Source organism: Bombyx mandarina, chromosome 11 (assembly GCF_030267445.1).
Source record: "Bombyx mandarina strain Sakado chromosome 11, ASM3026744v2".
Taxonomy (NCBI): Eukaryota; Metazoa; Arthropoda; class Insecta; order Lepidoptera; family Bombycidae; genus Bombyx; species Bombyx mandarina.
This window is the reverse complement of record NC_143218.1, coordinates 1,508,599-1,525,357: the sequence shown is the minus strand read 5'-3', so window position 1 is coordinate 1,525,357 and position 16,759 is coordinate 1,508,599. Positions and strand designations below refer to the sequence as shown.

Genomic DNA, 16,759 nt, shown 5'->3' with positions numbered 1-16,759 from the left:
CAAACTTACAAGTATGAGACTTGTAAGTGCTCTGAGGAATTGTTCGAGATGATACCAGCATCTCGTTTTTACCATCGCACCGCCCGCCACCGGAGTAGAGTTCATCCATACTACCTGGAGCCACTGCGGTCATCCACAGTGCGTTTCCAGAGATCTTTTTTGCCACGTACCATCCGGCTATGGAATGAGCTCCCCTCCACGGTGTTTCCCGAGCGCTATGACATGTCCTTCTTCAAACGAGGCTTATGGAGAGTATTAAGCGGTAGGCAGCGGCTTGGCTCTGCCCCTGGCATTGCTGAAGTCCATGGGCGACGGTAACCACTCACCATCAGGTGGGCCGTATGCCCGTCTGCCTACAAAGGCAATAAAAAAAAAAAAAAAGACTCGTAAGATTAAATCAAAGTCGAAGCAAAGTTGAATCGTGGGGCAGTTATAACGTTATAATCTTAGTTATAACATTCAACCATCGGCAAATCAATCTCTCTGTGCTTATTGCGAGTTTTTTAACGTCGATAGCGTAAAAGTTAACTCTTTGTACGGAGTTAGCGCCTCTAGCGGCAAACTTAGGCAAACTTTCCAACTGCATACAAATTTTAACTTTTACGCTATCGAGAACGTTAAAAAACTCGCACTAAGCACAGTAGATAGATCCATTCTTTGCCCGTTATCTCAAAATCGCTACATTCATAATTTAAGTTTAATAATAACCTCAGTGACAGAGAACTTCAAATTTAACCTAATTCTAAAAATACATTTTGTTACATCGGAAGCATAAAGGTCGATTATTTATAAACACGTACAATTTTTTTATTTTATTTCGATTCGTTTATTAAAATTATTCAATCGATTATTTAAATAAAACATTCTCTTAATTTTAAACTAACAGAACCGGAAGAGGTTGAGCGGCCATTACGATTTAAAAAAATAATCCCGGAATCGAAAACGCAGCGCCATCTGTCGGATCCAGTTGTAAATCTAAACCATTCAAGCCACTCGCGCACACAAAGATTATGTACATACATACCATCAAAATCGGTCCAGCCGCTTAAGAATTTATTTCAAAAATACACATTATATAGTCTTTTTAGATAAATAACCAAATACATATTGAAATCGACCTTACGCCCCTAATGTTGAGGTTCATTACAGGGATCTCTACATTCAGGCGAGACGACCTAAACACTTAATAAATAAATAAAAAGTGTAAAATACGCCAAGTTGGCGTCTACAGCACATAAAACTCCACACAGTTCGGGCATCTTACCAATATACATAATTTTAAGTATAAAATGCGTTTCAATTAAGAATGTGCACAGACCTGCGCCATATTGTGACGTCATAGCTGTCAAATCGAAAATATAAACTAAAGTCAGTAAAAAAAGGAAGGAATTTTTAAATATTAATTTATAATCCAAATCTTCGAATTTGCCGATTCCACTTATCCCACTGCTTGAGTAATCATTATCGTCACTCATCCATAGATTATAGGGCCTGACAGCGTTGCAGCCTCGATTTTTAAATAGATGTTTTTTTAAATATAATTTAAATTCATGTTTCATTTACCTCGACCAGTACTCAACATATCAAGAAAATTATATATGTTTGTATGGTTCATTAAAACAAACATATTAATAGTCTTTATAATTAGGCAGAAACATCACAAAAAAATGGAATATAAATTTTTGTTGTTGTTGCTGTCCATACTTTTTATCGAACTTTGACAGATCAAGGTCATTGACGTGCACATTCTTAATTTGAAACGCATTATTTAACTTCTGCCTATCCCCCAAACGAATATACATGAATAATCATAAAATATATTATCTTAGTGCACTATAAAAGGTGTTCTTTCATCATTATTATTTATAAATCGAAGGTTGAAAGGCTGTTTGGTTTAAGCGTCATTTCGCTCAATACGCGACATTTATCTTTGTAAGAGGCTTATTACACTTGGCTAAATTTAGTCGACTGAATTCAGAAGCAAACTTAGAAGTTTCTGATTACACTGTTCTAAATTCAGTTACTGAATCAATTGTCAGTTTAAACACGACGAAGTAGGACGTGTCGTGTGCGTAAGAGGATGGCCCCAGTATTGTCTGGACAACAAAAAATTGGTCTTGGGCTACACCCTCGATGTAGGCTCAATTGAAATAAAAAAAAAAAGAATAAGAAGAATATAGGTGAAGAAATATTTGTTGCTGCGCGGAAAGTTAGCAAGTATGAACATTATGGGTTATTTAGAATTCAGTCGACTAAATTTAGCCAAGTGTAATAAGCCTTTAATTAAAGGTACATTTTATTTGGCATTAACACCAACAGTTCGTTGTTTTTAATTAAACTTCAATTAAGTTTACTCCATTCGAAATAGCTGAAGAAGTTTTTTTGTTATGTTTATATTCTTTCCAAATTTCAAACTTTAAATTGCTCTAATGTAAAGTTGCAAAAATGTCACTTAAACCACATCGCTTTTTATCCCTCGATAAACAACATCATACTATGCTATGTAAATGTGATTTTATAATATGTTCTGATACAATTATATTACACAAAGGCAACTTCATTAGGAAGAATATTAGTTACGGGCAAAATAAATTGTTCTACCACGATGATATAATCAGTATTTAAACTCAGAAATTAGTCTAAATTTAAATTAAATAAAACTTAATATAATATCTCGGATTATTTTTTATTGTTTTTGCTTTTATCTTCACATTGTTTACGACGTTCTTAATATATATATATATATATATATATATATTTATTGCTTAGATGGGTGGACGAGCTCACAACCCACCTGGTGTTAAGCGGTTACTGGAGCCCATAGACATCTACAACGTAAATGCCGCCATCCACCTAGAGATATGAGTTCTAAGGTCTCAGTATAGTTACAACGGCTGCCCCGCCCTTCAAACCGAAACGCATTACTGCTTCACGGCAGAAATAGGCAGGGTGGTGGTACCTACCCGTGCGGACTCACAAGAGGTCCTACCACTAGTAAAAGGTTACATTGAAACTATACTAAAATTGTTGTCGCAAAAAAGTTCCCGAACAAAACCTTTGGGAGCTCTCGTAAAATGTTTCTTATTACACACGTCATGTTTTGACGTGACAACGTCTTATAATTCGATGGAGCCGGCTGTACGGACGAAAAAACATGACTCGTGCGGCGTTACCGCGCTCTGAGGCGTTCCATTTAAGGCTTGAAGTGCAAGCGAGAGCGCGCAACGAGCGACAAAGAGGCACAATCGGCCTCCGCGTTCGGCAGCGTTCGACATCTGTCTCTCTCCTACTTGAGGGAGCGATGCATCTGGGTGGACAGCTGCTATACAATAATACTTTTACATGTTTTCGTCAAGTATGAAGTTCAGTGAAAAGTGAATGTGGTGTCAATTGTTTATAGCAACGATAATTGCGATAATTGAAAAATGAAACCATTCCATCAGTATTTTCTTATGACGTTGTCACGTTCAACTATCCTCAGTAAGTAGACTTTACAGACAACCGATATTTTTAAAATCAAGTGTGGTTCTTCGAATTTGTGGCGATTTAACCTAATGGCTTTGTTGGTTCGTGTAGGGTCGCGAAGTATCGCGCCAGGTCCGAATCCGCTTTGGACACCCAGGCAGCGTTCAGGGCTATCGTGTCCAGCCACGATTGCGAATCTCGAAGCTCACCGAACAACTCCTTAAACTGAAAAGATATTAATATTGTTACGCCGGCAAGAGTAACTCCATCTATCGTCGAATAGTCGAAACGAATATCGAAGGATCTAGAATGCTCGAGAATTACAACGCCATCTATTGACAGATAGCGGAAACTACGACTAGAGTTGTGTGGAACATTCATCGATAATTATAGGGATGAAGTATCGACTATAAAAGCGTTGTAGGGATGGCACGCAGTCAGTCAGTAATCGGAACTCGAAGCGAAACAGCGAACGGATCACCCGAAGCGAAGCGGAACAAGCGAATTGAGAGTTTTAAAGTGTTTGTGAATTGTTTAAATGTTTTAAGTGTTGAATACAGTTTTTAAGTTGTACTTTGGTGAAATTTTATTTATCCCGAACCCCAGCGCGTAACTATATAGATATACTAGCTGACCCGGCAAACTTTGTTTTGCCTTATAAATTATTTCTAGAAGATAAATTAACCTAGATATCCACTGCAACGCCATCTGCCGGGCTGATTTGTGAATCTAAGGATCTAAGGGTGCCACACAAACGCATACAAAAAATTCAATCAAATCAGTCCAGCTGTTTAGGACGAGTTCAGTGACAAACACACGCACAGAAGAAATAAAGTAAAGTAAAGAAGTGTAAAGAAAGTCTTGTTCCTATCCAACTTGAATTGTGCCGCGCATGCGCTGTCGACATGTGCCCAAAACACGTCATTACGGATCCTCCCGATCCACTAACGAGTATCTACAGTCGGCATCGCTGCGCCATTTTGAGAAGGCGGCACGACATGAGAACCCTCTCATCGTAGCCGCTGGAAATTACATACCCGACCCAGTAGACCGAATGGTAAACCGTCGACGTCGCCCAAAGCACGTCATTACGGATCCTCCTGATCCATTAACGGTGCTTTTAGGCACCACAAGCACCGGTCACCGTCCTCGTCGAACCCGTCGCTTGCGACGAAGGGCTCGACGAGCGAACTAACCCATAGACACAGCCCACTGAGTTTCTCGCCGGATCTTCTCAGTGGGTCGCGTTTCCGATCCGGTGGTAGATTCTGGGAAGCACTGCTCTTGCTAGGGTCAGTGTTAGCAACTCTCCGGTTGAGCCCCGCGAGCTCACCTACAAACGTTAGGGCGAAGCTGAAATAGCCTCTCAAGGCTATCAGCATATGTAAGATCCACTAACGGTGTTTTTAGCTACCCCAAGCACCGGTCATCGTTCTGTGGGTCGCGTTTCCGATCCAGTAGTAGATTCTGAGAAGCACTGCTCTTACTAGGGTCAGTGATAGTAGCACTTCGGCTTGAGTCCCGTGAGCTCACCTACATGTTAGGGTGAAGCTGAAGTAGCCTCTCAAGGCTATCAAGCATAGGTAGGTGAAAAAAAAAAAGAAAGGCCGATCGTGCCTCTTTATCGCTTTTTCCGCGCTCTCGCTCGCACGCTCGGGCGGAACGTGACACTTTTTCGTGCGTGCACCCGGTGCTCATCGATTTTCTAGAAGTTGACTTAGAACACGGTCACGTACCCGGTAATAGTCGTAGGGCTGGTGGAGACAGCGGGCGGCTGCTTGGAGCGCCGACGCTGGTAGCGAGGTTTCAGGCCTCAGGATCCTCCAAATGCCAGCAGCGCCACGCCATCTTCGAACAAAACCATGCTTTAACTATGACTACCATAGTCTTAGAAGTCGTTGCTCAAAGGATAAGTCGCCCTGTAGGTTCGTATCAACTGAAACGCGTTACTGCTTCAGGGCAGAAATAGGCAGGGCGATGGTACCTACCCGTGCGGACTCACAAGAGGTCCTTCCTACCACCGGTAATTACGCAAATTATAATTTTGCGGCTTTCATTTTTATTACAAGTTATGTTATTCCTTCACCGTGGAAGTCAATCGTAAACATTTGATAAGTACGTATTTCATTAGAAAAATTGGTACCCGCCTGCGGGATTCGAACACCGGTGCATCGCTACATACTAATGCATCGGACGTCTTATCCTATAATTAGTAAGTAAATAGTCATCTGTTTTAGACTTATAAAACTTACAATTAATAATCAACATAAGAAATTATTTTACTGTTAACTAGCTGACCCGGCAGACGTCGTAGTGCCTCAATCGATAAGATAAATAAAAGACCTAAACTTTTGTATAAAATAAACTTGAAACAAACAAAAGGAATCCGTCCGACGGGGGACACATCAAAGGAAAAACAAAAATGTTATTTTTATTTAATTTCGAGCATTTTCATATTTATTTACCTTTTAAACCTTCTCTGGACTTCCACAAATCATTTAAGACCAAAATTAGCCAAATCGGTTCAGCCGTTCTTTAGAGTTTTAGCGAGAATAACGAACGGCAATTCATTTTTATATATAAGTATAGATTACTCGTAGTAAATATTGCGACCATTAATCGAAATAAAAATCATCCTATGGCCTAAGTTGGAACAAAAAACATATTAAAAAAAAAAGTTTCATAGTTTATGTGTCCATCGCGGACAAACAACGTGACACGTAATTTATATATATTAAGATAGACTAGTGGTCCCGCAGTAGTCGAAATTCGACTATAATTAATTGGAATTGTAAGTTTGTACACTATTATGATTGTATTTTATACTTCTATAATCACAAATTTCGCCAAGACTACACTATAAAAAATAATAACAAAGGCAAACAATATTTAATCTATTCTCAATTTGACAACAGACGCCAAGAACAAAAGTTTTACAATAAATAGTATGCATGCGTGTGTGCGTCAAATATATGGTAGGTATGTAGTGTGTGTAATGTTTTCTTTATGGATTTAATGTATCTTTTACGCATTATTTAAAAAATATATTAGCATTGTGCACTTATTCTCTATATTCTCTATAAGTGTGGAAAATTTCATACTCCTCTGTCCGCGCAATTTTCGTAAAAAGGGATACAAAGTTTTTGCTTCACGTATTAATATATAGATAATAAACATCCAAATGAAGAGCAAACAAACTTATTCATGACACAAATGTTTGCTTGATGCGGAAATCGAACCCGCGACCCTCGGCGCGATAGTCGGGGTCGCTAACCACTGCACCACCCGGTCAGTCCTGTGAAAATACCTGCATGTGCTGGTGTAGAGAGTGGTGATCCACTCTGTCCAGTCGCGGCCGCGCTGAGCCTCCGTCGAGAGGACGGTGAACGCGAACCTGTTGAAGATCAGATCATCAGGACGGTGATGGTGACGAACGGTTACCGTCGCTCGTGAGCCGCTGTCTATCGCTAAGTAGTCAGTGTTGCCTCAGATTTGAACGTGTAATAATAATGGCTTATTAGGTATTTAGCACGTGCCAAAATTAAAAAATGTGGGGAGATATTCCTCTAAAGAAGTAAAGTTTTGGTAATTTCATAAAATCCCGCAGAATTCGCATTTGGGTAAGACGAATCGGCTATCGTCAAACTTGGTGGTTGTATTTCCTGAAAGCAGCTCACTAAATAGCCAATGTACAGTAGAATAGACAGTAAGCTAATAAGAAAGAAAGAGAGTAAATGAGAAAAGTGAATAAAGACTTCGACAAATTAAAATTAAGTAATCATGAATATGCAATCGAATTCAATTAAATGCGCACTATCAAGGATACTCAATAAACAACTATAATTTTATTTATTTATTTAATCAACAATGTTTCAACAGCACTTAACTAGACACAGGGTACAGAGGATGTTTTCACAAACATGAGCCAATTAAAGAAACACATTATGTTTCCAAAAAATGGTAACATGATTAATGAACACAGGTAGTCCAACTAAGGTAAAGGTAAGGCAATTAAATAGGTAGATAAATTTTGTCGAATTAATGAGACTTTAATTAAATCTCATTTCATCTTGTTTCATTTAATTACCTATTGATTAAAGTCTTATATTAATCAACTTGATTTCGCTTCATCACATTTTTCATATTCTAACGGAATGTAAAAAGAAAATATATGACTTGGCTTCCAGGCTATAAAATTTCCGATAATTACAAGACTTTAGCCAACCGTTTCAATTACACTAAGGGTACCTATTGCTACGCCGGTAAGAGTAATGCTATTTATCGCCGAATAACCGAACGAATATCGAAGGTACCAGTCAAATCGAGAAGACAACAACCACAATAACGAATAACGCCATCTATTGTCAGATAGCGGAAACACATCGAAGCTATTCGACTTGCCCAGAATGTTCATTTATAGGGATGTCGTCTCGACTGTAAAAGCATTGCAGAGATGGCACGCAGTCAGTTAGTAATCGGAATTACTCGAAGCGAAATAGCGAACGGATCACCTGAAGCGAAGCGGAAGAAGTGAATTGAGAATTTTAAGGTGTTCATTAAGTGTTTTAAGTGGTGCGTCGGTAGAATTATCAGCCTATAGTGCTGCGGGACATAGGCTTCTGAGATTGCGCGCCACTGGGTCAAGATCCTTGGCTTCTCTCGCCCAGCCCTTGGACTATACCTGTAGAACAGCCAGTCGTCTTCGGGCGACGCGAGCGCCGCCAGCAGGGCTCTGTGGCTGTATGTAGGGCGCGGCGCCGAATACGAGTCCACGAGTGCTCGCCAGCACGCGCGCCACGCGACCCGCCCGTGTGTCCGAACGCCCGCAGTGAACGCCGCCTGCAGGAGAAGAAGTGTGTAACTCTTTAGCAGTACGACATTGCCATAGATAATACACATAAATTACTTATAGATAAGCAACTCAAGCATTTAAAAAAAATGTTTAAGGCGGCCCGAGAGTTTTCGAAGGAGACCTTACAGCTCAAGGGCAGCTGCTTCGCGAATGCATCTACTACCGGAACAAAAGCATCTGTCTCCCTACCTCCTGGTATATTTCCGGTATCGTGTGATTTTTCTCCATCCAGAGGTCGAACAACTGTACGGCTTCGTTCGTGATCCCTTGATTGCCCCACTCCACTCCGGACGCGAGGAGGGCTCCGCGCAGCCATCTTGAAAACACACCCCAGATTAGTTCAATTCTCATCCCAACAACTCGCATATCTAAATCGGTTAAAAGCTATAAGCTATAGATTTCGATAATTAGAAAAACATGAGACTGGCTTCTGGGACAGCTGCCCACGTCGCGCGAGATGGTCAAATCAATGGGGTCTCTAGCCCGTGTGTATCATCACCCTAGCGTCCTCTAGTGAGCGCGCACTCTAAATGGAACAGGTTTATTGACAGTTCTTTTTCCCCCTCCCTATTCGCTGGTAGCGTAAGAGGCTAATCAAGCTACGCATGAATGGGTAGGTGAGCTTACGGGCTCAACTTGAGAGAATTTGTTTACACTAGCCTTAGCAAAAGCAGTGCTTCGTTGAATCAACCACCGGGTTGGAATCGCGACTCTCTGAGAAGATCCGGTGGGATAGTCAGTGGACTGTGTCTATGGGTTAGTTCAACGAAGACGATAACCGGTAATTGACAGTGTCGAGGCTGGCGCCTCATATTGCTGCGTCCACAGCCAGCACCATAGACAAAGCCGCGTCTGCGTCGAAATATCGCCCGATTCACCCGTTTTCCCCCACTGTATACTCACAAGTGATCGTCGGAGTCAGCGTCGCGTTGGTGACGCAGTGCGATCGGCGGGTGCAGTGTGGCCAGCAGACGCGCTAGGGCGGGAGCGGCTGCCCCTTCCCTGAGCAACTCGCGCCACCACGACATGTGCGAGAGGACCACTCGCCATGGAGCCCAGTGCTGTTCACCCCGGATGCGGGCTGCCATACACACAGGGTGCACTAATTATAGCAAGATGGACAGTGAACACAAACACGTTAGAGTGCCGTCATAAACTTTTATATTCGTCACCTCAATTCAAATAAGATCCAGTTCGAGGGTTGGCGCGCCTAGTATCAAGAGAGCCATGCGCTCGTTCGGCTGTCTATATAGAGCAAATAAAGGAAACCTGCCAGATGTGACTAGGCCTAAAATTCCAAACAAATTAAGCATCTATGTACAAGTGTGGCAATCGAAGATTTTTATAAGCACTACGCTGGCAATAATTGTAACGCACACGCAAATATCAGGGGGTCGAGACCTAGGTCGGGAGCTAGGATGAAAAAGAAATATGACGACCTAAGTAAGTTTTGTGCTTTTGATTTTTTTATTTAGTGTTTCTTTAGGTTTAAGCTTGTGATAGAGAGGTGGCCGGTCGGAAAGCTCGTGCCAAGTCCCGATTCAGCATGGTGAGGGGAGATGCTGCGCCAACCCAAATAATCTCGGATAAAGACAAAAACACCTTCTTACCAGGTGGTGGACTTACCAGCTACGACTATGGCTCGACTGGCCGGCAGTCTCCCGGCTCGGCTCAGGACGAAGGCATCATCTAAAATCAAGGCTCTTTCAGCGGCCGAAGCGCCATCATAAACGCGAGCAGCATCGGAAGCCTGGAGCGGTAGATGACGAGACAGTTCAATTTTCACAACAGCCCAATTGCGTTTTATTAATTGGCCAGATTGGTAGGTCAATCTTGTCTGGGCTTCATTGGTTAACGTAAGTCAGGAACGTAAAGAGACAGAGAAAAACACAAATTGAGATATGACTTGTGCAGCGTGTAGCGTGCATTACTCGTTGGTCGAACGCCGAGGGTCGTTAGTGAAGTGGCTGGTCCGTCGGGGTCGGGGTCACGGGCTGAAGACTAACCACCAGCACTTCACTGGTGGGCCTGACGTGATGGATCAGCCACTTCAAGTGCAACGGCTGCCCCAGCCTCAACACTGGAACGGATTCACGGCACATATAGGCAGAGGGGCGTTTTGTAACTAACAGCCTGCTTATTTCTGCCATGAAGCAGTGTGCATTTCGGTTTGACGAGGCGGAGTAGCCGTCAAGTACTGTTTACGTTGTAGATGTCTATAGATATCGGGAAGCTACTTAACAGCAGGTGAGCTTATTATCTCATCTTAAAAAAAATAGCCTCAGGGTACTATTCTGGATTTATCCTGACTGGTGGGCTAGCGTAGCCCGAGATTGTTAATACTAGCCTTAACAAGAGCAGTGCTTCGCTAAATGTACCTCCGGATCGGAATCGCGACCCATTGAGGAGATCCATCGAGAAACTCAGTGGATTGAGTCTGTGGGGATATTAATCAATTATTGTTGATCTGCATTGAGGACTTCCTTACCTCCTCCCCAGCTCGGTCCTGTGGCGCGACCCGGTACAGTCCACGAGCCCCGACGTTGTATCTGATCCATTTGTGTTTACCTAGATCCGGTATGACCACTGCGAAACATTATCTTTTGTTGGTTTAAATAATCCAGTAATTTCTCATAGCACGGTAGACCGAAAACTCTGTTTGCTCTTTGAGACTCTTTCTAGAATACGCTTTATCATTTAGTAAGCTTTAGGAGAAGAGATACTCCTGACCCGGATGATACGTGGTGAGAAAATCTCGGAAGATGACGGTAAAAAAATGATGGAATCTTCTAAGATTCTCGGAGTAATGTTTACAGGAAATATTATCCGAATCTCCATAGACCCGTATGTTCTAAATGGTCCAATTTATTTGGATTGGTCAATATTGGTTCTCTATCGATCGAATTACTAATGTTTTTTTTACACGATCATTCAAAATAGGAAAGGTTTACGCGGTTCGTGTATGTAAACTAGTAAGGATTTTACACGGTTGTCCACAATAGGAAGGGTTTCCCGGTCTGTGGATACGAGTTCCTTTTATAACTTTTAAATGCCTCTACAGTAACGAATGTACGGGCGATTGTTAAGAATTTTCCGAGTGACACTGAAATATATGTACTTCAAAAGAAAGCTTTGATTAGTCGATTTTTAAAAGTATCAAACTTTTCATTCAGTTGCCGTTATATGTGTATTTGTGTATACATATGAACTCACACAACTCTCCTGGTATGAATATGAACTCGCACAACTCTCCTGGTATAAATATGAACTCACATAACTCTCCTGGTATAAAGATGAACTTACTTTCGGTATCGTTCATCCAGAGGAGATGCGTCGTGTTCTCCGTCCAGCGCGATGTCTGAAGCGGCTTTGTCTCGTTTCCAATGTCGTACCTTCGGATCAAAGCGTTTGGATACAAAACGATTTGGAGTAGACCTGTGCTTCCTAGACTGGGAGAGAGCTCAGCGCTAGACCGTGGCCCAGGGCACGGCTAATTGCCAACGATAACCGCAACCCTGAATATTTTCAAGAGAAGACGAAAGAAAAGCTTTCCAAAGTGTAGCACGGAATATAACGCGATCAAAAATCAATTCGCGCGGTCAACGGCCTCGTGGAAGCACATAGGTTCGAATTTTTTCTCGCAGTGTTATAGTAGTGATTTGTAGAGTTGTAACGGAGGCACCTAGATGGTCACAGCTTGGTCGCCGCAGAGGCAGAAGTTAACGGAGACGAAAGTGGCTTTTTTTCAGTAGGGCGGCCGAACCTATTGCGAGGTGGTCTTAGGGGGCACGCGAGGTAAGTGCACAAAACAAGAGCAAAAGTTTCAAATTTCTTACCATACGATTTTGGGTATTATATTTATACATTTACTAGCTGTACCCGTCCGCTTCGCTGGGCATTTAAAATTATAATAACATTATTATTTCTCACCCCCACAAAAATTCTCATCATTAACACCCTCGCAACTGGTGTAGGTAGGTAGGAGTCCAACACTTATATAAATAATAGCCTATCCATTAAGTACATGTATTTTCTACATGGATACCAAGTTTCAAATCAATCGGATGCACGGTTCAGTAGTTATAACGGAACATCCGTAAAGACCACTATAGATTTATATATTAGTATAGATTTAGAATTTCCATACGAGGAACATATCTCTGAGAATTCGCACAGGCGAATGCGGAGGGGAATTCTAGAACTCGCGGGCGATTCGCATTTGCGAAGGTAAGGATCCGTCACCGCCCTAGTGATCGTTCGTTTCGCCTCCGCCTTTGGTTTCTCCACGCTCTTGATACTACTTCCAGTTATGCACTTGAGTTTTATGGGTATATCCTAAATAATTGATCCTTACAAATAGCATGTTGCTTCATAAGTCAATGTCATTATGCGGTACCAGTGACAAAACCAAGCCCCAAGCATATGTACGGGAGGAAACCTTGTCTACTTAGTGACAGAAACAGGCAGGATAGTCACAGCAGTCCAGGGACTCCACTCACCAAGTTCCGTTGTGCATTGTGTGGATTTCTTCCGGGTCTGCTTCCAGGGGACCAACGGTGAAGGTAATCGGGATAATCCATTTCGGTGGCGGCAGCTTCGTCGTCTTCGGCGACGGCTTCTTGGTGGTGGTGGTCGGGAGTGGGGTGGTCGTGGTGGTGGCATTGTAGTCCTCTTCGGTAGCGTCCGTGTAGTTTCCTATAAGAATGCGTTATTTGCTGATGATTTGGTGTCGATAGACAATGGTCCAAATAGCAATAACAATCAGTGCTTAAAACTCAAACATCCACTTCAACTGTCGCTGAGAAATGTGGAAGACCTCGAAAATGCTATTTTTAACTCAAACACTTAGCGGTCCCCCGACTGACCCAGGTCCCCCCCGCGCCACCCTAGGGCATTGTGCTATCGATGTTTGTAACCACATCATTGGACCCCGCAGCACCACTCATTTCAAATAAACCAACGGGTAATAATTGTATCTGAAACCATGGTTCCCATTTGAATCTCTGCTTGGACCCTGAGATTCGAACTAGTCACTGAGTTCACAAATATTTCCACCAGTACTTACTGAAGCTCATAGACATCTCAGCGAGACATGAGGTCTGTGATGGTGGGACATACCCGTGCAGTCTGCTAATACACCACTAGTCAAACAACATTTAAGTTTGTTTCACTTATATCTACGTTTATTTATTACCTGGATCGAAGAACAATGCTTCGAGATCGGCTCTCAAGTCCTGAGTGAGGAGGTCGTTCAGCATTCGAGGTTCTGGGGGCGGTGGTTCGGCCGTCATCAGGAACCTGGGAGTTGGATGGGGTATGCTTTAATGAATTCACCGGGTAGGTTTTGAAGTCGTCGTGGCCTAAAGGATAAGACGTCCGGTGCATTCGTGTTGAGCGATGCACCGGGTGTTCGAATCCCAGGTGGGTACCGATTTTTATAATGAAATACGTACTTAACAAATGTTCACGATTGACTTCCGCGGTGAAGGAATATCTTCGTGTAATAAAAATGAAACCCGCAAAATTATAATTTGCGTAATTACTGGTGGTAGGACCTTTTGTGAGTCCGCGCGGGTAGGTACTCCCACCCTGCCTATTTCTGCCGTGAAGCAGTAATGCGTTTCGTCTTGATGGGTGGGGCAGCCGTTGCTATACTGAGACCTTAGAACTTAAATCTCAAGGTGGGTGGCGCACTTACGTTGTACATGTCTATGGGCTCCGGAGCTCCGGTAACTACTAAACACCAGGTGGGCTGTGAGCTCGTCCACCTATGTAAGCAATAAAAAAAACCTAGGACTTAATCGCGGTCATAGTTAAGATTTTAAATGAGGAGCATATAACTGACCTTTCTTGTTTGAGAATGACGTCATCTCCGACTGTCGTCGCGCTCAACAACGGATACCCTGGCTTCTCGCACCAGCCGTCCCACGCGTGGGCCTGCACCGATGCATCGTCAGGGTTGTCACGTTGCAACGCCCGCCATAAATCTCTGAATATTTTTTTTTTATGTTACAAATCTGATAGAATCAATCTGATAGATTGTGGCGCGACCAGATAGGTATTCTTCATCTAATGTCTCTAATGTAAAGCTTCCAACATCTACAATCAGCATGTCTATAGCAATTGCATGCTAGACGACAAATCTTTAGCTAGGTATTGGTACGCCACGTCCGTATTCGCCTTGGAGTGGGCTAAGGAAGACATATTTGGTGCGGAGGCCGTAACTTCAATTCGATGCGTACAGGAAAGATATGTATATGTCGCAATCTTAGTGAATGTTATCGATCGAGTTTAGTCGGAGGGTTAACAAGTAGATCACTTGGGTAAGGTCGATACAGCGATGGCAGCACTAATTTCCGACGGTTTGACATTTGAGGCTGTTTGACAGTTGACGTTTAAGGTATAATTTTACGGTAAAGAATGGACCGCCATCATTGGTCACTTGCATCGCTGTAACGAACTTCCCGCGTTACTCGACCAATCTCAATTTAGCCGTTCGATCATTAGTGATTCTCTGTAAATTTGCTTGCTACAGTGAAAATAAACGTCTGCATTGATTGTGTCAACTGTTATTTTGAGTTCACGGCAATGTGTGACCAAACTAATAATCCTACCCCGTTCCGTTCCTATACATCAGGGGTGGCCAACCGGTAGATCGCAATCGACCGGTCGATCGTGGCAAGACAAAAAACATAAATACATAGAACAGACTGCGCAACGTAATCACCAATCATCATCATGCACGCATTATCTTCATCTTGTATCATTTGTTAATGACCATTACGTCACATTATTTATGCTCTCTCTCTTTTACATAATTGTTCTCTTTTGTTATATAGCTAGTTGGCCCGGCAGACTTCGTAGTGCCTCAATCGATAAATAAAAGACCTAAGCTTTTGTATAAAATAAACTTAAAACAAACAAAAAGAATCCATCCGACAGGGGACACATCAAAAGAAAAAGAAAATATTTTTATTTAATTCCAAGCATTTTCATATTTATCTACCTTTTAAACCTTCTCTGGACTTCCACAAATAATTCAAGACCAAAATTAGCCAAATCGGTCCAGCCATTCTCGAGTTTTAGCGAGACTAACGAACAGCAATTCATTTTTATATATAGAGATTTTTGGTTTATTTCAATTTAATCAATAAAAGAAAATATACTACCTACTTATTTGTATACTGAACTATATTGTTTCATTAAATTTCGAGAAATGTCATTGGTAGATCAGAGTGCTTCGTCAGTAGACAGTAGATCTTGGTTCTAATATAGTTGGCCACCCCTGCTATATATCTTAGGTATCCTATTGAAATGCAGTACCATCTGTGAAGTCATTAATCCGGATTCTGTGGTCAGTCTCGGTCCAGTAGACCTAGACACCGATCATAAAATATAGCTTACCTGGCGTCGGCGCTGGCATAGCGGTGATCGCGCAACAGACGTGCGAGTGCTGCTCTACCAGTCTCCTCACCGGCTGCTTCGATTGCCATACTAACTATGGCAGCACCCTGGACAGTAAGAAATCAATGACAAAAAACCAAACAAGACAACCTTCGCATATGGTACTCTTTGAGACAAATCTAATTAATTTGTTGAGTCTCTATATCGGGCAAGGATTAATGAGACACGTGTTCAGTTAAGTGACTAACGTATATTGGGATTACAACCTAACGTGCTATCGACAGCCCGACAATCCCGAGACTCACGTAGCAACATTGCAATATAATTACTGCTAACACATGCATATAATTATTAGTTCGGGTTCGTGTTAGCAACGTCGTCAAGTTTGAGCCCCGTGAGCTCACCTACTAGTTAAGATTACGCTGATATGGTCTCCCTAGACCATCAGCTTAGGTAGGAAAAAAAATATATATTACTAATGGTATAGTAAACTGACCACCACCCTGCCTATTTCTGCCGTGAAGCAGTAATGCGTTTCGGTTTGATGGGTGGGGCAGCCGTTGTAACTATACCTGAGACCTTAGAACTAATATCTCGAGGTGGGTGGCGCATTTACGTTGTGGATGTCTATGGGCTCCAGTAACCACTTAACACCAGGTGCGCTGTGAGCTCGTCCACCCATCTAAGCAATAAAAAAAAAAAGACGCAAGGGTTACCTTGTGTAGAGAGAGTTCATCCGTAGCCGACTCGATGTCGGCGCGTTCTAGTCTTAATGCTGCGACCGCCCGAACTGTACTGCCGGAGTCTAACCTGAGGATGAGCATTTGAAGATTATTTTTTTATTGCTTAGATTGGTGGACGGGCTCACCCAGACGACTGCTTTACGGCAGAAATAGGCAGGGCGGTGGTAACTACCCGTGAGGAATCACAAGAGGTGCTAGCACCAGTAAAAGAGTCCTACCACCAGTAATCAGCCTATAGGAGTTTTGACATAAAATTACGAAAAAACTTGGCATTTTCCTGGTGACAATACGTACA

The 16,759-nt window shown here is 42.4% G+C and overlaps 1 protein-coding gene across 2 annotated transcripts in view; it reads right to left on the bottom strand.

Moving 5' to 3' along the window:
• Nucleotides 1-2,679: 2,679 nt before the first annotated feature.
• Nucleotides 2,680-16,759, bottom strand: part of LOC114246632 (leucyl-cystinyl aminopeptidase) — a 31,413-nt gene continuing 17,333 nt past the window's right edge. For both annotated transcript variants that reach the window (XM_089731240.1, XM_089731241.1), the window contains exons 15-28: nucleotides 16,438-16,531; nucleotides 15,722-15,828; nucleotides 14,163-14,306; nucleotides 13,512-13,615; nucleotides 12,817-13,012; nucleotides 11,621-11,709; nucleotides 10,806-10,903; nucleotides 9,944-10,067; nucleotides 9,221-9,398; nucleotides 8,507-8,633; nucleotides 8,147-8,304; nucleotides 6,773-6,859; nucleotides 5,202-5,313; nucleotides 2,680-3,690 (exon numbers count right to left, since the gene is read on the bottom strand). In XM_089731240.1, the coding sequence (XP_089587366.1) occupies nucleotides 3,547-3,690; nucleotides 5,202-5,313; nucleotides 6,773-6,859; nucleotides 8,147-8,304; nucleotides 8,507-8,633; nucleotides 9,221-9,398; nucleotides 9,944-10,067; nucleotides 10,806-10,903; nucleotides 11,621-11,709; nucleotides 12,817-13,012; nucleotides 13,512-13,615; nucleotides 14,163-14,306; nucleotides 15,722-15,828; nucleotides 16,438-16,531 (1,762 nt within the window). In that variant the 3' untranslated portion in view covers nucleotides 2,680-3,546. The remainder of the gene's footprint in view (nucleotides 3,691-5,201; nucleotides 5,314-6,772; nucleotides 6,860-8,146; nucleotides 8,305-8,506; nucleotides 8,634-9,220; nucleotides 9,399-9,943; nucleotides 10,068-10,805; nucleotides 10,904-11,620; nucleotides 11,710-12,816; nucleotides 13,013-13,511; nucleotides 13,616-14,162; nucleotides 14,307-15,721; nucleotides 15,829-16,437; nucleotides 16,532-16,759) is intronic.